Source organism: Solanum tuberosum, unplaced genomic scaffold (genome assembly GCF_000226075.1).
Source record: "Solanum tuberosum cultivar DM 1-3 516 R44 unplaced genomic scaffold, SolTub_3.0 scf00099, whole genome shotgun sequence".
Taxonomy (NCBI): domain Eukaryota; kingdom Viridiplantae; phylum Streptophyta; class Magnoliopsida; order Solanales; family Solanaceae; genus Solanum; species Solanum tuberosum.
The window spans coordinates 264,496-286,529 of record NW_006239023.1 but is presented as its reverse complement, the minus strand read 5'-3'; the positions used below and the strand labels follow the sequence as shown (position 1 = coordinate 286,529).

Genomic DNA, 22,034 nt, shown 5'->3' with positions numbered 1-22,034 from the left:
GATTCGGGTAAAATAATGTGTAAATTAATTAAATATGGAAAAATTAACTATTATAGTTAATAGTATTTAAATTGAACATTCAAAGTAGCATTAATTGTGATTTAAGTAGTAATTGATTTGACATCTGTCTCGGAAAATTAATAGTAAATGATGCTCTTTTAAAAATGGCTAAGTTAAGTGAATTGGATACAAAAAACAAAAGAAATTTTTCTCCACTTTTAAATTGTGGTTTTAATTATTTCAAGATCTAAAATTTACATTGGAGGCAGGCATACATTCACATTTCAGACCTTGTCTGTCTTTTCAGGTGAATTGAAGTTGACCATTCAAACAACATTTAAGAAAAATGACACCCTTTGTTTTGATAATAAGATTGTACAGTCTTATTGTGAAATTTATTCCTAAAGACTGCCCATTTTCTTATTATGAAGCTTTTATCCTTCCATTTGGGTTAAAAGTAGAACAAGATGTAAGCTGTAATTCAAAAAATGTTAAAATGTCATAGTTGAGAATCGAACTCAAATGTAATGAGACAATTTTGTAAGATGTTCGTAAAATTCAGTGAGTATGACTTACGGAGTCATTATAGTAAAGTTAACTTTGGCAATACCAAAAACTCAAAGAAAGTATTCCTGTGTTACCCTATATGGATGGAGAAAATCATGTTGAGAGCATCACCCCTGGCCGTACGTATGGCTGGCAACGGAATTGGGAGGTGTCGGTTCCGTTCTCGCTTGTACCGGTTAGGGCCGGTGTCTAGGGGGTCCGGGAGGGGTAATGGGACGGAAACCGGGATATACCGGTTAGTCCCGGTTCTGGTCCAGTAAAGTTTTTTTTTTTTAAATGTTAAATATAGCCGTTTTGAGAGTCGTTGGGCAATGGGTTTTGGGCCCCACCAACGGCTATTTCACCCCAATAACTCCCCCAAACTTTTTTTAATACCCCAACTTTCTAAAAACTACATTTTCATCCTTTTTTTTTAACCATAAATACCCTCAATCTTTCATTCTTTTCACTCACAAAAATATTATTTTCTGCTCTCTCAAAAGCCTCACTCAAGTCTCTACTCTCTAATCTCTTATTCTCGTTAAAATATGAATTTGGTCTTTGGAAATTAGAGCTTCAATTTCGGCTTTCGGTCATACACGTCTACTTTTTTAAGTAGACGTTTGGTATATTCGTTCCAACTCACTTTTCATTTAGTTATTTATTTGTTTGCATTTAATTATTTATTTTGTGAGTAATTAGTCTCTAGTCTCTACTTATTTAGTTATTTATTTGTTTAAAACTTTGCATTATATTTTCGTATTATATATAATTTACTCACTTTTTATATTTGAATATGGATTCCAGTAAAAACAATGTTGACAAGGGTAAAACAACCATAGTTGATTCGATCACTAAATTATGGAGCTCAGAATCCAAGAAAAAAAAAACGGTAGTACTTCTAAATCTAAAACTAAAAAATCTTCTCAATTAAGAATAAATACGGATGATTATACGCATGTTGATGAATTTTTTTTTAATATTGATAGTAATAGTGGATTAGATCCTTATCATGAACATTTGCAAAGAAGGTTTGGTAATTTTGATGAGGAATTACCTAAAGATGATGAACATGATGATGTTAATGATTATATTGATAGTTTTGATAATAATGTTGATGAATATGATGATGATGAAACTTAGCCAGTTACGGCTACTACTCCCACTCCCAGTCCCTCTTCCCCTCCTGCTCCCTTTCGTTGACCTGCTCCCGTTCCCCCCGTGCATCCTAGGCCTAAGGTAGAACGCGCTAAAAAATCAGTTGTGTGGCAATTTATGACTCAGAATGAAGATGAAACACAAGCTATTTGTAATAAATGTAAACATAGAATGAATCATAAGACTGTAGAAAAACAGGGTGGGATGGAACATTTGAGTAATCATTTAATGTCATGTTGTAAAATTGAATTTTTGCATGCTAAAGTTGTAGCCGAAGCTAAAAAGAATGGTACCACGCCTTCCTGAAAATGTAGGAGTAGGGGGCTCTAATATGGTCCAAACACAATTAAAATTCTTCTAATATTTCTGGTTCTAGTATACAACAGTCATATAGTAGAGAAAAAGATCTTGAAGAATTAGCTAAAATGATTGTTGTTATGGGTTTTGCCATTTAGTTTTGCTAAAAATCTCGATTTTATTCATTATATTCAAAATTGTGTATAATCCACATTTTAAAGGTTTTACTAGAAATACAATTTAAAAAGACTATCTTTGATTATCAAGCTCAACATTTTCAATATCTTCGTTGTTTATTTTATTATAATAATTGTAAAATAGTTATTACTTCTGATATGGACCGTAGTGTAAATGGTAATGATTATTTCATTATTACTGCACATTGGATTGATGAAAATTGGACTTTACAAAAAAGAATTTTAGGTTATAAATGTTGTTAAATGCATAAAAGCGGTAGTTATATAGCTCAAACAATTATAGATGCTTTACAAAACTATGGAATTTGTGATAAAATAAGTAGTGTTACCTTAGATAATGCTTCTAATAATAGATCTGTTGTTGAAATACTAAAATAGTCTCTTTGCCCTATTTATATTGATGGTTTTCATATTAGGTGTGTTGTACACATATATAATTTGATTGTTAGAAATAGTATAGCAATGTATAATGATGGTTGCATAAAAGTTGAAACTGCATGTCATTTTATTTTTAAATGTCAAGTTAAGTCTAGACGTAGAGATTTTGAAAATCGTTGTCGTGAATTCAATCTTCCACCTAGAAAAAATCCAAAATCAGTGTGTACTAGATGGAATTCTTTATATGAAATGCTTGAAGTCGCATATGATTATAGGAAACTTTACAAATGGTTTGGAATGCTCATAATTCAAATATGACATATAGACTTGATGATAATGATTGGAATGACATAAAAGAACTTATAGAATTCTTAAAAGTTTTTAATTTAGCTACAAAAAAAATATCTGGACTTTATTATCTAACTATTTGCTCAATTTTACCAAATATTTGTGTTATTTCTAGTAAATTTTATAAATTCAAAAATAAACCAAGATTTGAAGAATCTGTTAAGAAAATGATTGAAAAATTTAAAAAATATTTTATTCCTATTCCTCAAATTTATTTAACTGCTTGTTTGTTAAACCCACATTACAAAGATGAAGGTGCATAACGAATGGTTGATAAAATATAGAGTAGATATAATGAAGATGATCTTGTTGATATGATAGATTGTTATCTTAAACTTTCTCATAATGATAGAAATTATTTTGATACATATATTAATCAAAATACAGAACCTACTACTATTGATCTTCTAGAATGATGGAGAATCGTGGCCAGAGATTTCCAAAACTTCAACTGGTTGCTCAAGATGTGTTAGCTATTCAAGCATCTTCAGTAGCTTCGGAAGGCGCTTTTAGTGCAACAAGATTTCAAATTGGAGAGCATAGATATTCATTAGCAGCAGATAACTTGGAGATATCGGTACTATTTAGAGATTGGATTAATGGCGAGAGAAGGAGTTATGGTCGTCCACCTTTACCGACCAAATTTGAAAATGACGTTGATGAAATAATGCAAGATTTTAGTGACGTACAACATTGATGCAATGGAGGAACTATCTAATCAACCAATTTCAGAGCATGTTACTAGAGAAATGTTAAATGATTTAAAAAAGATTTCATTGGTAGCATGAACTATTAAATTTAAATGTCTATTAGTATGAGTATAATAATTCGAGGTCTAATTCAAACAGAACCCTTCCTAGAAGGTGGTTGTGTAGATTAGATTTTTTAATACTCTACTAATATTTTGTAACTCAACTTGTACTATTTAATTAATATTAATAAAAGTATAGGCTACTCGCCTTAATTTTTTTTTATTATTGTCTTAAATTTAAATTTTCAAACTTTTAAAGTGTGAAATTTAAACTTTTATAGTTTTAAAGTTTGAATTTAAATTTTCAAACTTTTAAAATTTAAAGTGTGAAATTTAAATTTTTATAGTTTTAAAGTTTATAATTTAAATTTAAATTTTAAAACTTTTAAAGTGTGAAATTTAAACTTTTATAGTTTTAAAGTTTGAATTTAAATTTTCAAACTTTTAAAATTTAAAGTGTGAAATTTAAATTTTTATAGTTTTAAAGTTTATAATTTAAATTTAAATTTTAAAACTTTTAAAGTGTGAAATTTAAACTTTAATACTTTTAAAGTTTGAATTTAAATTTTCAAACTTTTAAAATTTAAAGTGTGAAATTTAAATTTTATAGTTTTATAGTTTTAAAGTTTATAATTTAAATATCCGAGGTATACATAAAATTTTCCAGAATTACCAGTTCCGATACGGTTCCGGCCCATGGTGCCCGGTTCCGTTCCGGTTCCGATCCCGTTGCCACGCATAGCCGTACGTGATCCGGATTTAGTCGGGGCTTCAATGCGGGCTTCGAACATGGGAAACCAAAAAAAAAATGTTACCCTGTCTGGGACTTTAAAATGATATGCAGCACATTTCTTTTTGGATATTTTGGTGAATGAGGAAGCAAAAGAGCTTATGTTTAGTGGCCTTTAGAAGAATGTGAGCACTGTAAGTTTCGAAGATATTCTGGGACCAGGGAGTTAAGGTTGTCTCAATAAGCACATAGCAATAAAATCTAATGAAGATTCTCAATTTGTAAAGAGAAACTTCCACAGCTTATAAGAGGCAAATATTAATATAAGAATCAAGTCCGTGATCAATATTCATAGACTATGTACACTTATAAGACAGCAACTCATTCCAACTGCTGTACTTCTAAGAAAAAAGAAAAGGGTGCATGTCAAATCTGCAACTTTGAGACCTTTATTTGCTTCAATGTATGATGCTGCTAAATGGAAGCATCAACATAGCATTCACAGATAAAGCACAGGATGAATAAATCCAATATCCACTACAGATTTGCTTAAATCAAGTGACTATATAAGAACCATCAAGTAAAATCTCGACATAGCTCCCATCACATTATTCTCACAACTGTCTGACAATAATCAACTCAAAGTAGTTTGAGTGACATCTACCTTGTGGGCTACGTGTACAGTAAACATACGTTTTGACTGATTTGAAAGTTGGAATAGACATTCATCTCCAGGTTTCAGGCCATAAACTGCAGCAAATAATTCCCAGTTTCCTGCCAAAATCTTAGAACCGAAATTCTCATGATAGATGACAGGCCAGCGTCTATTATCTGGTCCTTTGAGATAAATAATAATCTTTCCCATCTTCCTTCTGCCCACTATAACTTGTGGCCAGCTTTGTGGTAATTCCTACACAGTAATTTAAGGAGGTTTAAATTCAAAGATATCGTGGAGACGAAAAGCATATACACCCGGGAATCAAGAACAATTTCAGCCAAATACATGTAGTTAAGCACAATGTGGAGTGGACTATGTTCTCTAATGAGAAAGCTTTAGGCCTTAAATCATGGCAAAAAGAATAAGGTAAAAAGAATGAACAGTGTAATCAGGTGATTAAAAGTGCCAAATATTTGAACGGCAATGGAATGCAGGCCCTGCTTCACAGAAAATGAGATATCTTTTTCTCCTAAATATTATATAGAGTATTTAGGCCGAAGTATGCTTACAAGCTTCTATATAATATCTTTCTTTGATTATTCAATGCCAAGGATAGGTGAAAGCAGTACTAAAATGCATGTCACTCCAATGAACACTCAAGATATACACATTCAAGCACTGTATACGCTGCAGGGAAGAAATCAAACAAATGAAATTCCTCAAAATCCAGCTAAAAGCAGAGGGAATAATATTTCAGCAAGATATTCACCAGAAAATTTCGACCATCCACCTGCAGTGAACATGAGAAGTTGCCAGCATCAGGAAATGATGTGTCTCCTGAATCTGCAGGCTCGCTTTTTATAGCTATGTTATTACCAATGACAGCCTCAGGATAACCTTGACAATCTTTCTCTGTTATTTTTGGCTCTTTTCCTGCACTTGCTCATATGCAGTATACATCAAATAAGAAAGCAGCAGGAAAGATGGTCAAAGGGATTCAACAGTGAATACATGCATGGGATGACGAGCAGTTATGAGAAAGGGATATCAATGAATTATAAACTAAATATGAAAATGTTATACCGTTCAACTTTTTAGAAGGGCAACGAGTTTTTGCTTCCATTTCCTTCAGTTCTAGCTTATCTACTCTTGTTTCCTTCGCTGCAGGACGCAAAGCCCCTCAATTAACAGGCAGAAATCCAAAAAAGAAAAAAAGATAAAGCAAAAATCGAGTCTCATAAATAACTTGACAGAACAATAAAACTACATTTAATTCAGCAGAACAAAAAATATGCTTTAATATGAGAGACTGGAAGGAGATGCTTCATTGGATTTCTCTGTGGTTACTTGATTGTTGCTGGTACAGTGACTTTCTTTTTTATATAAACGCATCAAATGACTGCCTAATAAATCATCCATTGTGTGGTTGAGAATATATATTGGAGCAAATCAAAGTAAATCACGTATATGCAGAAAATGGGGAAGAGGAAGGAAATTAAGGGAAAAGTACAAAATTTTATTTTTTCTTCTTTCATTTAACTAGAGAAGTCGGGAGAGACAGACAGATCATTTTTCTATTTGCCCTACTAAAAGTTCTCTCCCACTTCCTTTCTATTTTCCCTCTTTGTATTTTTCCCTTCCCTTCCAGTCTTTCCAGACACAGTAAAGATATTAAGAAAATATGACATATATGAAAGGGGGAAAATTACCATTGCTACCATTTTCAGCTGATTTCAGAGATGTGCTAGAGATAAGACCCACATGATGGTTATTTTCATCTGTTTGGCCCAAAAGTGAAATATTGTTCACTGGTCCAGAAATTTTTTCAGTCTGAGTGATTTTTACGTCAAGGAGGGGTGCTTTCAAGGTTAAGAGCTCCATCTCCAAAGGAACCACATCTACTGAACTTGATTCCCTTTGTGATATTATATCGGTGTGATTATGAGGTCTATTTTCACATTGTAGAACATCACTGGTTCCTTCTTCTTGGGGAACTACTTGTTGCTCTCCAGTTTCGGCATCAATGTTTGATGCAAAAGTTGTGGTCACTGGCTGGTGTCCAGCCCTTTCAGACTCTGGTACAGCAGTAACTGAGGGTGTTGAATTCCTTTTTTTCCTTAAATTTATGTCAGTTTCCGGAGACAGCTCATCATGGGAAGTTTCTGTAGAATTAGTTCTCGGTCTTTTCTTCCCCGTATGAGTGCCATTGTAAGAGTTGATCTTCTGACAACCACTTGTTCCATATATTTGAACAACGAAGTGCTGACCCTGAATATAGTGGAAAACCAAAAAGTCTCCCATTATTAGACCATGCTCTGATGAAAAGGTACGCCATCCTTGTCGAATTGCAAGCGAACCATTATGATTACATATTCCCACCCTCCATTGCTGTCCACTTGAGTCCTCCAGATAAGTTTCTTGATCAGTCAAGTGAGACACCAATCGAGCAAATCTGGGGGGAAAGTACTGAAAAGTTTGTACTTAGAATATGAATGGCTATAAAGTATAAACTAATATGTAACTCACACACCTAGGTTAATGAAATAAGTTACCCACCACACCATTGGAAGAGTTTGAATTGTACATTGAACATCCGCTTATCGTAAAAATTTCAAAAAAAAATTACACCAATTTTGTCCTTTCATGTGGTCAATTTAAATTGCATAAAATAACATTTAGGAAAGTTAAAGCAACAAATGCACGCCAACTATTTCTAAAGAAAAGATAGAATGTGGACCCTGCTAAAAGCATAATGGAGAGAAACCAAACTGAAACTACAACAAAGCTTCTTAGAAATTGCAGCTACCGCCTACCTTATAAAGGACTGTAAGAATATTTTTCGCTCAGAAACTTCATAGCTTTTTCTTAGAGTAAATTATTTTTCCATTACTTAGGAGGGTTGGGAAGGGGAAAGAGGATAGTGAGAATCGAACTCACACTTGTATGAGAGTCCCCCTCTTTTAATCATAACGCCCTCGATCTTTCTCCAACTAACCTCTTGGGCTATGGCCAAATCAGCTAGCTCCCTTTTCAACCCCTCTTTCCTCTCCTTCTCCTTCTCCCTCTAACACCCTTCTCACTTCTGCCATTGCTTATTCCCTACTTCATTTATAATCTCTCTCATTTTCACCCCTACCCTCCCAAACACCTCTTTATTCCACAACATTATATTTTTTAACCAATTTCAACTTTTGGCAAGCCTATAAAAAAACCTCCCATCCACCTTAACTCCACCACTAACCAGTCACTCTATCCCCGAAATAATCACACTTAGCCACATGTTCTCAAATCTAAAAGCAGATCTTGTCTATCTTCTTCTACTTCCATACAACCTGATAGGTGAATGGGTCTGATAACCTTCGCAGAAGAGGAATCTGGATCACGTTGGGAGCCAACTCCTCCAAAGAAGTAGACACTAGGAATCTGTCTACTCTTGATCTAGATATTGGGTCCTCCGACCTAAACCAAGTGAAAGAGGCACGTGTTAAAGGAAAATAATAGGAAAAAGGTTATCAATAACACCAAAACCTCTGGTATTAAAAATCCACCTAACACCCAAGGCATATACCACCTCCACATCTCAACTCTTAACTCCTCCCAAAAAGACTTCTTGGACCCCTCCTTATAGGTCCATAGATACCCCCGAATCCCCACTCAATTCCATTGCTAATGAATCTAAACTGCATCCCTAACACAAACCCCCTATTGTTAACTTCCACATATCCACCTTCTATCATCCCAAGGAATGAGTATTCCTCCCAAAATTCCCCGGCTGAAATACAGTCATACTTCACTCAACCTCCCCCCCCCCCCCCCCCCCCCCCCCCCCTTTAACTGATCATGTATCGTTCTTTTTGAAATTTTCATTTGCTCTTTTGCAGGTCAGCATCATACTGATGTCTGTTGTACACATTCTCAATATATCTAATAGTATATAATATTATCCATCTTCTGCAAAAGCCATCACCCTTGATTCATTAATATTAATATTTTAACAAACATAATATTTTGACTATTGGGCCCGTGCTTGCCACGGGCCTTCCCATCTAGTATATATATATATTACTCTTCTTTTATCTTCTTCTTTTCTTCTTTTATATAAGCCAACAAGCAGTGTACGAACACTGCAATTAATAGTTGTACAAAAAGTAACATGTCTTGTACTATAAATTGACAATCTGCTTAACACGTGTATTGCTCTTAATATGTAGCTCTTTATTTTTCTTTTTAAAGGTTACACGTGTTGGGGTTATTTGCCCTGATTTCTTACCATAACTATTTGTAAAGGTCTCCAAAAAATATTCTTGAAAACATATCACATCTACCCCTCATCCTCTCAACCTACTTTAATGATGTCCCTTTTGTTGGGGTCATTCATTCCCTCACATTGCAACTAATAATTTTACAATCCATCAACACATTATTCCCCCTCCTCTTTCTTCATGTTCACCGCCCACCTCCTTGTTTCATCTTCGGTACACCACAATCATACCTCCACCATTATGTGCCTCAATTGGTAACCTCTTTTATCCACCAATCCAATTTCACTCAAACTTCATCCCCTCTCGCCTCATAATCTATACAACTCAACAGATCAACTACTTTCTGGTAAGTGGTAACACAACAACCCTTTTGGCACTAGAAGCAAAAGAACCAGACCTGAAACAGGACTGTCCAACGTCCCTTGGTCAAAGGAAATCCCCCCTCCCCTCCCCCGACCACCAGAAGAAGAAGAAAAGTTCCAGGTATTATAGACACGACCAGCAGCTTCGTGGGGGGACTCTTTCCTTCGAAAGTAGTCCCCCAATCCCATATCTGGCTAATTATTAAAATATTCATCAGACTAAAAAAGGACATCAATTATGTAGCATTACAGGACCAAATAACTGACGTATCTGATTTCAAGGTTCTATTAGTTTTTTCTATTATTTTCTCTAAGCACGAAATATTTCATTTTGGAATTTTAACATCATTGAAGACTGACTTGCATCTTTTGTTGATCAGTTTTAGGAGTATATTTAATGAACTTAAAAGAACTCTTCTATCTTTTGATCAGTTCTTGAGAAGTTATTCCCCTGATTCACACTTGACAGAGAAACACAATTGAGAAAAACTAATCCAGTATTCCAGTGTTAAACAAGAAGGTTCAGAATTCTTCAATTGTTGGCAATTTGGACAGGCTGTTTGGTCTCTTTTTTCAAAATTTCAACAATGCAGATCGGGATCATTTGAAAGTGTAAGGAATATATTTTTTTATAACGAGCTCAAGTGGCTGTAAAGAGATTTGAAATGTTATATATGCAGCAGACTCAAGCCGGTGATTGAAGGATGATGAGACAGATTTATCCCATTCCAGAATTGAAAGGGCCTTCCCCCTTAATCCCTTATGACTAGCTTGAAAGCTTCGTCTTATTTCTCTGTCGATAGATCTACATAAGGTTGTAATGCTTCAGAAGATTTAAATGTAACATTAGCAGGTAGGCACGGTACTCAAGTATTGGAAGAATTTACATGGATCACAAGTTGAAGTTGGTCTTGCCTAGTCATAGTTTGAACGTCTTTCTGTTTAAGCATCACTAGGTGAAGGGGGGAAAGACTGAATTTATTGATAGAGATTCCAGCCAAGAAGGGTCATCTCTCTAATGTTCCTATTCCTTTCGTTTTTATCCTATTCTATAGGCAGTGTAATCTCTACGAAGTTTGAAACATGAAAATGTTAAGATTGACAGAACTCATTCGACAATTCAAATGAGATTATAAAGTTCTCTTTATCCAAAACCAACGCTTAACTTAGGCTTTGTCCAGGGATTGTGGTCCAAAATGCAGGCAATCCAAATATCTAGGCTGAGTTTTTAAGAGAATGATATGATAGACGAAGCTGTAATACACATACTAAAACAGAGTGTTATATAACTGCAGATGTTAAAATGGGTGTGGTGTTATGCAAGATTGGATAAGGTTAGAGATAACCACATCAGACAAACTATGCAAGCCGCGCACATAAAAGATATAACGAGAGAAGGTTGTCTGAGATGTTTTGGCCATGTCCGACATGGTATTCTAAGTAGATAGCTCCATGGGTGCGATAGTGTACTAATTATATGTGCTAAAAAGAAATGAGGCAAGCCTAGAACTATAAAAAGAAAGAAAGTTTCTCCAAATTAACCTCAAAAAGACAAGCTAATGGATGTAAAAGGTAGATTTAAAAAAATACAAGAACAAATTGAGTAAATATTGTTATTAAAACCAATGCTTTCTTTAAGAAGTTTTAAACTCAAAAAGAAAAAAGAAACAAAAAACACGTGTAAGATCATATTATACCAGAATTTTGGAGAAGCGCTTGTCGATCATGACTTTGAAGAAAGAGTTAACAATTGGTGAGGGATCCCTTTGTCCATGTATCAACATGCACGTGCGGGTGCACATTTCACATGCTTCATTGTGGTGAACCATCTCTCTTCTCCTGACAAAGTACGTTGTCTTTCGACAAATTTCTCCCCCCTACATAGAGCAATTACAACATTCATGTAAATATTGGTTAGAGATAGCACATTGGGATGCCACAAATTTGTTCAGAGGCCACTAAATTGAAAAATGGCATGCTAACATTGCAAATGTAATTTAACAAGTTTGTACTGTAAGGAGGAGTACGGATATGGTTTTCGACATGGACATGTGCTTCTCGATTTATAGAAACAAGAAAATGTCTATGATACAAAACGTAAAATTCAATACCTAGTCAAAGATTTCATCTTTTTCGCTAGTTCGGAACTCTATTTACTAGCCCTAGCTTCTTATAGCAACTCAAAGTAATCATCTCTACAATAGAATAGGCAATTTAGTAAAGAGAATAGAAGTGAAACTAAAGAGGGACAAAAATTTCCATACCTGCGTTAATGGTGAAAACCGTGAAGCTGCGATTAAGTTAGCAGAAGCTGCCGTGAATAAGCTTCGGTTTGTATTTTGAAGTTTTGGAAAAGGTTAAATATTTACCCTCGCACGGTTAGAAATAAAATGTTTCATTTTGAGAGGATCTATTTTTTTTTAGGGGACACTGTGCATTTGGTAGATTCGATTTTTTTCTTTTTATTTCATTTTATTTTTACCTATGTTTTTTTTTATAATTATTAATTTATGCTTTTGATATTAATTGTTGTTTTTGAGTACATGTTTTAAACTTTGTTGTTTATATTTCTACAAAGTTATTGACTTCGATTATATTGAACATATACACATAAAGTAGGTATATTCATTTTGCAGAAAATAATTATTGTACTCAATTCCAAGAATTCATGTTTTGATATTTTATATAAAATTCTATAACTTAAAAGTACTTACATATTATCTATTTTTACATAGATATGAAGTTTCTCACTTGTCAATTGGATAAATTCATTTTGCAAGTTCAAAAGTTATAATTGCTTTCATGTTCAAGTGTAATTTCTTTTTTAAATTTGTAAACAAATTTTTGAATTTTTTTCGGAGACATATATCACAATTGTATAATCTATGCAACTTAAATGTGTTCTTTTTCTTACGAAATGCCTTTGTATATATATATTCTTATTTTCTTCTTTATATTTTTAATGCTGATTAAAGAACCAATGATTTATTATTTCCTGAACAATTCATTCATTAAAGGTTCTTGAGTTATGTGATAATGACAAATAATCAAATTCATGCTGGAATATTGCTAATATTTTTTTAAGAACTTATTTTTTTCCATTATTTTTAATGTATGGATATTAGTAAAAGATTATTTACAAGTTCGATGAAATTATTATTTATGACCGCACTTCGCGCGGTCAAATTACCTAGTTTAAATATATTTCTGGTTATATTCAGAGCACTAAAAAAATAGTTTAAAAAAAAGTTAAACTTAAGTAAATTTTAAGTTAAAAAATAAAAAGTAGAGTAGTATCTATTTTCAACTTTGTTTTACTAAGTCATTTTAAAGTTATTTTTAACTTTGTCAAACACTCCAAAAGTTAAAAATAACTTATAAGTAGGTTTGACTAATTTTTAAGTCAATCCAAATCGATGTTTGGATGGGCTGAAAAAAGTAGTTGTTAAATGTTAAGTCAAAAAATAAAAAGTAGGGAGCCTCTTATTTTTGGTTTTTAACTTCTTCTTTTAAAAGTCATTTTTAACTTATTTTAAATTATTTTTAACTTTACTAAACACTTTCAATAGCTAAAAATAAATTAAAAGTATGTTAGTCAAAAAATATACAATTTTACTATATGTTTAGTCTAAGAGCTTGTTTGGATTGGATTTAAAAGAATAGCTTTTAAATCAAAAAGTAAAAAATCAAACTTAAATGATTTTTAAGTCAAAAAATAAAAAGTAGGGGAGACCTACTTTTAATTTTTTTAACTTTCTTTTAAGTCATTTTAAACTTATTTAAATTATTTTAACATTGTCAAACACTTCCAAAAGCTACAAATGACTTAAATAGGTTCTATTATACTCATTTCATAATATTTTGACATGGATTTATCCTCAATTTTGGCAAAGGAACACATGTTAAGTTCATGATCAAATAACTCACTCCCAAATTTTAATATTTGATTCTCTTAGAAATCCACTTCTCCATTATAACAAGTAAATATGTTACAGCCATAAACATTAAAATGCTACTAAAGTAAAACAATAATTCAGTTTAACAATCCACTATAACAATAAAATGCTACTAAAGATTAAAGTGAATATCTAAAACAACAATTCAACTTAACAATCCACTATAACAAGTAAGTACGTTACGTCCTCATGAAATACAATAACACTTTTCTATAACCATTATAGCAAGAGAACATAGTCTCTTATTTAATCAGGATGTAAAAGAATACGTGAAAGAGACAGTCCTTTCCAACTTGATGCAAAAGATAATCATACTTTATTGCTATTATTTGTTGAGGAAGGGGAAGATAAACTGTGGCGAGCACTAGTTTTCGGTGAAATTAAAAAAACTCGAATTTGAGTCTTAATAGAAGAAGAATCTGAAAATAAAAGAAAATAGGTCGGGTTAAATAGGTGGATTTTAAAAAGAATTGGATATTTAAAATTGGAGGTGAAGTTATTTGATTATGAGTTTGACATGTATCCCGACGATAATGAGAGGCGTATATTTTGATCGAAAGGATAACGTAAAGGAGATATTTAGATTGAAAGAATAATGAAGAGTGTATGAGTATCAAAGGTCAAACTACTTAATTACACAAATATTCCCGCTATATTTACTAATTCTCCCTAAAATTTGAAGTAATTTTATATTGTCTCACTAATAATGATATCATACCAGATTTCAAGTCCAATACACTTAGATACATGTATGTTTGCATTCCAGATATACTGAAATAGAGAAAGAGGCGAACAAGATTGGAGGAGGCAAGTAAGATAGTCTATGTATCTCAGATACATGCAAATCACATTAGATACCTTCTGAAATATAGATACATAAGAAGAGAGGCGAGGGTGAGAGAGTCAGATACATGCGAATCTACTTGGATACAATGTGTTTGGAATAAACTACACCTAATTTTTACCTCATGATTACGAAGTTCCAGTTATAATAAGATTCATAATATTGAAAACTCACGTGAAGTAAAGTAATTTACTCATAAACTAATGAAATTTGTATTGTTTGCCTGAAATGAAAGAACTAGTAAACATACTACTATAACTACTCAACCACATGGTACTTCAAAAAAAATACATATTCAGAGACGGATTCGGCTCCTCTCCATTTCTCTTCTCTCCATTTTCCCCAAGTTCCTATTTGGATTAGTGACACATGGCATAGGTTAAAATAAATGGTTGAGATTTAATTTTCCAAAGTAAATCTCTAACCATGATTTAATTATTAAATATATTATATATTAAGTATTAAAAATTATTATAATCTCACTATTTTAGCAACATATTATCTTGTCCATAAATATAGGAAAAAAAGTTCTCTTCCTAAATTTTTTTTGTACGTAAGATCTTTTTTAAATTTTCTTTTAAATAATTTTTTTATCGTAATTTTTTGTTAAAGACATCTTGATCAGTGATTAATTAATTACCCTAGAGATGATCAAATCATTTTAACAAACTAATTTTAATTTCATAATAAGATTAAGGATACGGTGATACAAGTACGTACGGTAGGTTAATTATGATTTCTATACTTCTATTCAGTTAATTATTCTTATAATTAGATAAAAAGATTATTTAAAAGAAAATTAAAAAAAGATCTTATGTAAAAAAAATATTTAGGAAGAGAACTTTTTTTCCCTATATTTATGGATAAGATAATATATTGCTAAAATAGTGAGATTATAATAATTTTTAATACTTAATATATAATATATTTATTAATTAAATCATGATTAGAGATTTACTTTGGGAAATTAAATCTTAACCATTTATTTTAATCTATATCATGTGTCATTAATCCAAATAAGAACTTGGAGAAAATAGAGAGAAGAGAAATGGAGAGGAGCCGAATCCTTGAGAGGCCACTTTGAGTTTTCTAGCATATTTATTACTCCATATAAAAGGTACACATTCCTTATTTTTAGCCTAAAATTACTCTGCCTTGTACACATTCCTTATCAATCTTTTCCAAGTTCATCAATGGCTAAAACGATTCTAGCAATAAGAGGATTCAACGAATTACACACAAAGAAAATGATCTCTTTTTCATAACTAATCTTGGTAAGAATAGAAATTTAATTAACATTACAACTATTGTAATGAAGTGGGCAAAATGTTCAGAAAGTGAAGACAAATAAGATCATTGGTGTACAAAATTTGAAACGCCAACAGAATTTGCAAAGAATTATTTGAAGTTATGGACAAATTTTCAGAAAGTGAAGAGAAATAAGTTTAAAGCTTAACGAGGTCATTCATGTCGCACGGATAATTCACCCCTAGTTATTTATAAAATCCAGTCCACGTTCAATATTCGTAGACTATGTACACGCGTTAAAAGAAGCCAATATACAGATTGACTTTTTAACCATTAAGCAAGAGAACAGGATTAGCTAGCAAATCATAAGTACTGAAAGCAGTAGTTAACAATGAATTTTGTTGGTGTTAGACTTGTGTTCTGGGAAGAACAAATCCAAGCCTCCTCTCCTCAAAAGAATACTCAATCTCTACAGGAATCTCCTCAACTGTCTTGGAATAATTGTAAGGAACAAGAGCATTATGAATCGGTGTTACAGCCGTCTGCATAGGGGCAGACACAGTTAAAGGAGTAGAAGTGACAGGAATTGTTGCCACTGCGAGAGGAGTTCTGTTCTCTTCTTCTGTAGTATAAAGTGTCTTCACTGGAGTAGAGAATGGAATTTGGCTACTTGGAAGCATCTTATTCACCATCTCATTATGATTATGCTTTCTATTCAGATCTTCCAAAATGTTAGTTGCATTGAACTTGGATGAATCAGTGGAAGAAATGGGGGAGAAAGGCTTCCGTGTCATAGTTTTCTCCATCTCGCAACCATTTACTGAATTGGACTGCTTTTTCAAAGGAAGTCCAGCAAGATCCAGACCTTTCCGCCCTACACAAAGAAGTATAGAAGAAGATTAGCTGCTGATATTTCCACCAAGTTGATCAAGAGTTATATTAAGGAGATTAAAATTGTGAAATTACCTGCTGATAGAGCTGGCAATCCATCATCGTTAGAATAATTGAATTGATCTCTTTGATGAAAGAGATCAGATTTCTTTGTGTGATGTGTGTTTGGTGTAGCTTTGGTTGAATGGAATTCAGTCTTTGGAGTTTGAGGCATTGTTCCTCCAATAGAAAGCTTCGGAGTTTGGAGCATTGTTCCTCCAACAGAAAGCCTTCTATTGGTTGCACCACTGCATGACATTCTACGACCCTTTTTGGCACTTTGGTTCTTCATAGGGCTGGGCTTTGAGCCATAGATAGCTTCATGTTCTGCCATTAATTGTCCCTGAAGTTTCTTCTGGTCCTGAGTTGAGATAAATGTGAAGGTTTTAGAAGACCGACTCATCAATGATAAGCAAAGATTTTTATAGCTTCAACAAAAAGTCAATTGAGAGTTCAGTTCATACTCGTTGTCTTTTACGTTCTTCCTCCTTTTCTTGTCGTAAGATGTTATACTCTTCAAGCATAGCAAGAAGACGGATCTAGTAGAAAGTAAATCAAAAACTTGAGGGGAAAGCTCATGTGCCTGCACAACTTATACCAGAAAATTGAAATAGTTTTAAAAGACAAAAGTGGAGAGTACATACTCCATCATAAGTGAAATCGATCCCCCTCTCACTTTCCCATGCTTTTGTTTTTGATGCCAATGCTTCTACCATTGCTGTTCAATAACATTAATAAGTTCAGACATTAGTATCAGGCAATATTCGTTGTTCAACAATTGATAACTTTGTCTTTCTCAACACTGAAATTTCATTATTACCCAAACAACGGGATATATAACAAGCTGTCAAGAGGTAACAATTATAACATTGTTTTTTCCCTCAACACTGAAATCACCAGATTTATGAGACAATAATAACTTCGGATTAAAAATAAGGCTCTCCAGACAAATGGGACAAACAATCAAGAAGTAACTTATACCTGGAAGCTTATTAACTAAAGTACGAGCTTTCTCAGCACGCTTTAGAGTAAGGTGGGCACCTCGTCCAGCATTGTATCGATTTTCATCCTGTGCAGGAGTTAAAGGAGATAATTAAGTGACTATAAGTATACTTATAAAGTACATACCAGTTCAAGTCAAAAGCAAACCAACCCTGTTGTATTCTTCAAGCCAACACTCCTCCTCACATGCGGCTATCCATTTCTCCACCTTGTCTAATATTTCTTTCCTGCTGAAAGCTTCTTCTTTAACTTGTGCTATTTGGAGTTCAATTTGCTCGAGGATAGAAGCAGCATCAACAGCTCCTTCAAGAGAGCGAAAGGCAAGATATCTCGACATTAATCACATATAAAGGCCATAGGCTTAAACTAGAACCGTCTTCTTGGCTACAAGATAAATACCAGATTCAATAGCTTCAATAGCAACATCCATTGCATTATCTGAATCAGCAACCATGTGTGTTTTTCTGCAGATCTCTTCTAGTTCTGATCTTTTCTTTAAAACAAGCTCTTTCATTTTGCTTGCTTTCAACTCTTCCAAGCGGGACAATTCTCCCTCAACCTTGATAGCAAAATATTAAGTATCAGTTCCCATAGTTCACTCTCAATAGACAAAGGAATAGTCGTGTAGTGGATGACGCCAAAACAATTCATCTAATCTACAATTACTTACATAGTTAATGAATTCCACTGACAGGATATTTGGCTCTGTTATCTCATGTTCTGAGGCAGCTATCTTACAAGTAACATTCTGAAAAGTCTGTTGCTCTTCAATGGGGGTGTCCATCAAATTCCATAGTTCCAACATGGAAGATGCAAGCTCTTGCAGCTGCAGCAATAAGAAAGTCAACAATGTTTATTAAGTGAACAAGGAAAAAAAGCATCAATGACTTCAGAACAATTTAATCATTCACATACCCGTTTCATCCTGAGTAACTTAACCTCTCGTAGTCTTCCTATTGCAGCAGCTAAATGTTGGATTGTATCATTACTTATATTCTTGGTTCCTTCAGATTCCCCTAGACTCGGATGAACCTCATTGACAGTATGTTTGAAATCCATACCAAGAACCAAGCATAGTGAGTTCAAAGTACTTAGGTGGTCCAAAACTTGTTTCAAGCGTTCATTCTGCCGCAAAAGGATAGTAAAATCAGTCAAATTAGTTGTTATTTCATTTGCTTGGGGTGTAGGGGGATTTGGAACAACTGAATAGGGTGCAGCAGAAAACTGACCTTCTCCTTTTGAAGTGCCTGCAGTTCAGCATGTAATTCTTCTAGCTTTCTTAAAGATAAATCACTTTTATCAACTACCACAGAAGTAGAAGTACAACCAGTGGGATTAAAAATTTCATCCCTAATCTTCTGTAACTGCTTTGTAACTTCAATGAATTGATTCTTTCTATCAGATTTCCTATTGCGCATCTCTTCCAATTCTGGAAGAATGGTTCTAAGTTCTGCCTTCAGACCTCCAAGGCTCTGATCAGACTGAACACAACATTCATAGTAAAATTGATTACTATCTTATGAAACTAAAATTAACATGTAAATCCAATTTGAAATCATACAATTACAGCTATTGTCTAGAATTATCATCTCGGAGATTCGCTAAAGAATAACATCATGTATGTCATTTCTTTCTACAAATCCCTGAAAAGATAACTTGCAAGGCTATTTGGTTACGTTTTCCTGACCTGTCTAATATGCACTGGTCGCTCCCCCATCGCAGAACAGATAGCTGCAAGCTCTGCTTCAGCATCAGCAATTGCCTGCCTTAATTGAGCTCTACTCTTATTTGCTTGATCCACTTTTCTTCTATATACTTCTAAACATTCTCGTTCAAGCTCATACAGCATTTTGTCCCTTTCAGTATCAGATTCCCCAACTTCATCCCATATAATCTTAAAAAAAAAGGAGAGAAAAAGGAAACATGTTTGAACAGTAAGATTAGTATCAAGAACTGATGAATTTCGAACAAGTCAGTAGTAGCTAATTCATGAAAATTACCTGCAATTCATATAGCAATGTTCCACATGTAGTTTCCATTTGCTGAATTGGATCACCTTGAGCAGCTGTCATCTTAAAAGATGTTGGATCTGTTAACAAAAAACAATCTTTATAAGATCAGTGTAGCATAAAACAAACACCATGAGCGCAATCTATTGAATACAAACACTAATCTCATTAATTGAAGTGAAACTTAAACCCTTAAATAACTCATTCCGACTACTTCTACTGACCAAATTCAGAAAACACATCCAATTCTCCGCTCGAGAATTTCAAAAATAATAAACCCTAAATCACATGCTAAAACCAAATCAGGGATTGGTAAAATAGAGATCGAATGGATTTACTTTCATCGGTTCGATCATTCAGGAAGAAAAAGAACAAAAATCCATGATTTACGCATCGATTTACATACTTTTTCTACAAATTGACACATCATAGAAGCAGAAAATTTGTTGGAAAGTACCTGAATCAACAGTTATGTTGCAATTTGGAAATCGGAAGCTGAGATGTTTTTGTTCTGGAAGCTGACTGATGGAAAGATGTTCAAAATTATTGATTCAAATGTAGCTAAGATAGAGAGAGAGAAATGGGAAGGAAAGTAGCCGTTAAAATATGAAAAATTCGACCGTTGAAGATGAGCGGATCTATAGTTTAATAGAGTCATATTCTGCAAAAGGTTCAGTAACGTTCGACCGTTTCGTCCCTTGATTTTCTAATGTTTCAATTTAGTCCATAATCTTGTAAAAAATGGAAATACAGTCCTCGCGTTTGAGTTTTATACACTGCGGCAAGTAAAATTTTAGTTCCCACATGCTAATTTTATCTTGTTGTTTTTTTCTTTCTTTTACTAAAACTGGATGCACCTTTCTAAGTGGTTATCGGTGTCACTGACATTCTAATTAAGTAGTTTTTTTTTTGGATGATGTATAGTCATTGAGTTTAACTGATCTCAACATTTCAATTGTAAAAACTCGAAGGTTGAACTGGTCCAATATATATCTTAAATTTATCGCTTCATACATGTCTGTTATAAATGATAAAAATTTGGAAACCGTTGGACATAATTATTGTCATACATACATATACTTCTTTTTTGTGAAGTTTACTCATTATTTAATGCAAGGATATGTGGAAAACAAAAAACAAATAAGAAGACCTATGATGTGTTTGGAATCAAGGAGGGAAGGACAAGAAAAGAAATTAAATGGGGAAAAAATAGGGAAAGAGTATTTTTCTCTTTCTTTATTTTATTTGGTTAGAATTCAAATGAATTAGAGGAGGGAAAGAAAATGAATTTATCCATCATGAAAATTTAAATCTCAGGCGAAAGGTAAATTTTGGTGTGGTCCATAGGAGAAATGATTTTTCTACTTTAAAGAAACAGCAAATGTCTCTAGTATCTCTTTATTTGGCATGTTATTTTGATTTGATTACTACTATAAATTGATAATTTTATGAAAATGATAACTAACATGTTATCATATGTTAAATTTATTGATAATATAACAAACTTAAATTCATCTCTATCCCTGATATGTTTATAGAATTAGCCCTAAACTTGATTGTCGTTGATATAAGACAGCTTTCGTGATACATGAGAGCACATAAAAAGTTTAGGAAACAAAAAGAAAAAAAGGAAATATCAGAGAAAGGAGAAAAAAAAGTATTGAGTGGGAATTAATCTAAGTAAATAATTTATAATTTAATCATTCAATCAAATGTTGTTGTTTTTTTTGCCTTTTTTAGAATATGGAAGCCATAGCCCGTAATATTAAATCAATGCAAAAGAATACGTACATTAAATATCTATTTGATGAAGAGATCATGAATTCACGTGAATCACAAATTTTTGGCGTAGGGTAAATAGACAAAGTCAAAGAGTTGTCTAGTTCAAAAGCTATTTATCTTTCTTTGAAAATGATATATAAGTCTCAAACGAAATTTTTATATATTTCTTTAGTAAAGAAATATGAAGGTTTTGTCAAACAAACTTGACATATGAAAAGTCCATGAAGCTGATAGAGCACTGTTTGTCAAACAAATTTGTTTTTTTTTTGTCAAATAAAGTTGACATATGCTTATGTTGCAGGTCCCAATTTTCTTTACTGTCGATGAATTCTTTAGATTACTCTCACAAAACAAAACAAAAAGTTGAAATGAGTTGGGAATTTCTTCTTTGTAAAATTTTAAGCTGTATCACACATCTGACTAAAGTTAAACATTAAGGGGCCGTTTGGTTACTGGTTAGAGTTATGCAGGTATTAGTTATACAGGGTTTAGTTATGCAGGTATTAGTTATGCAGGGTTTAGTTATGCAGGTATTAATTATGCAGGGTTTAGTTATGCAGGGTTTAGTTATGCAGG

The 22,034-nt window shown here is 33.1% G+C and overlaps 2 protein-coding genes across 3 annotated transcripts; both read right to left on the bottom strand.

The window, feature by feature from the left end:
* Positions 1-4,831: 4,831 nt before the first annotated feature.
* LOC102578316 (B3 domain-containing protein Os02g0598200-like) lies at positions 4,832-12,048 on the bottom strand. 2 transcript variants are annotated; one of them, XM_015309060.1, is made up of 7 exons: positions 11,952-12,048; positions 11,385-11,564; positions 6,773-7,529; positions 6,147-6,224; positions 5,833-5,996; positions 5,633-5,750; positions 5,235-5,315 (listed from the first exon to the last, which is right to left on the bottom strand). In XM_015309060.1, the coding sequence occupies exons 2-6, from the start codon at positions 11,514-11,516 to the stop codon at positions 5,664-5,666; spliced, it is 1,218 nt and encodes a 405-aa protein (XP_015164546.1). In that variant the 5' UTR covers positions 11,517-11,564; positions 11,952-12,048; the 3' UTR covers positions 5,235-5,315; positions 5,633-5,663. The 2 variants fall into 2 exon arrangements, with proteins under 2 accessions (XP_006348062.1, XP_015164546.1); XM_006348000.2 differs by lacking the exon at positions 5,633-5,750 and having other exon boundaries at positions 4,832-5,315.
* A 3,909-nt stretch (positions 12,049-15,957) lies between these two features.
* LOC102606305 (65-kDa microtubule-associated protein 3) lies at positions 15,958-20,268 on the bottom strand. Its single transcript, XM_006347999.2, has 13 exons — positions 20,134-20,268; positions 19,668-19,756; positions 19,355-19,561; positions 18,897-19,148; positions 18,583-18,792; positions 18,338-18,493; positions 18,067-18,226; positions 17,819-17,970; positions 17,647-17,734; positions 17,310-17,383; positions 17,130-17,204; positions 16,702-17,026; positions 15,958-16,609 (listed from the first exon to the last, which is right to left on the bottom strand). Exons 2-13 carry the CDS (start codon positions 19,737-19,739, stop codon positions 16,143-16,145), a joined length of 2,238 nt encoding a protein of 745 aa, XP_006348061.1. The 5' UTR covers positions 19,740-19,756; positions 20,134-20,268; the 3' UTR covers positions 15,958-16,142.
* Between the last annotated feature and the right edge of the window lie 1,766 nt (positions 20,269-22,034).

Coding starts and splice junctions, on each gene's coding strand:
- LOC102606305 (XM_006347999.2), bottom strand. CDS start 19,739: ATGACAGCTGCTCAAGGTGATCCAATTCAGCAAATGGAAACTACATGT. Junction 19,149..19,354: donor GACCAGTGCATATTAGACAG/GTCAGGAAAACG, acceptor TGTTGTGTTCAG/TCTGATCAGAGCCTTGGAGG. Junction 17,027..17,129: donor AAGAACGTAAAAGACAACGA/GTATGAACTGAA, acceptor ATCTCAACTCAG/GACCAGAAGAAACTTCAGGG.
- LOC102578316 (XM_006348000.2), bottom strand. CDS start 11,516: ATGGTTCACCACAATGAAGCATGTGAAATGTGCACCCGCACGTGCATG. Junction 7,530..11,384: donor AGCGCTTCTCCAAAATTCTG/GTATAATATGAT, acceptor CAAACTTTTCAG/TACTTTCCCCCCAGATTTGC. Junction 5,316..5,832: donor TGGATGGTCGAAATTTTCTG/GTGAATATCTTG, acceptor ATTACTGTGTAG/GAATTACCACAAAGCTGGCC.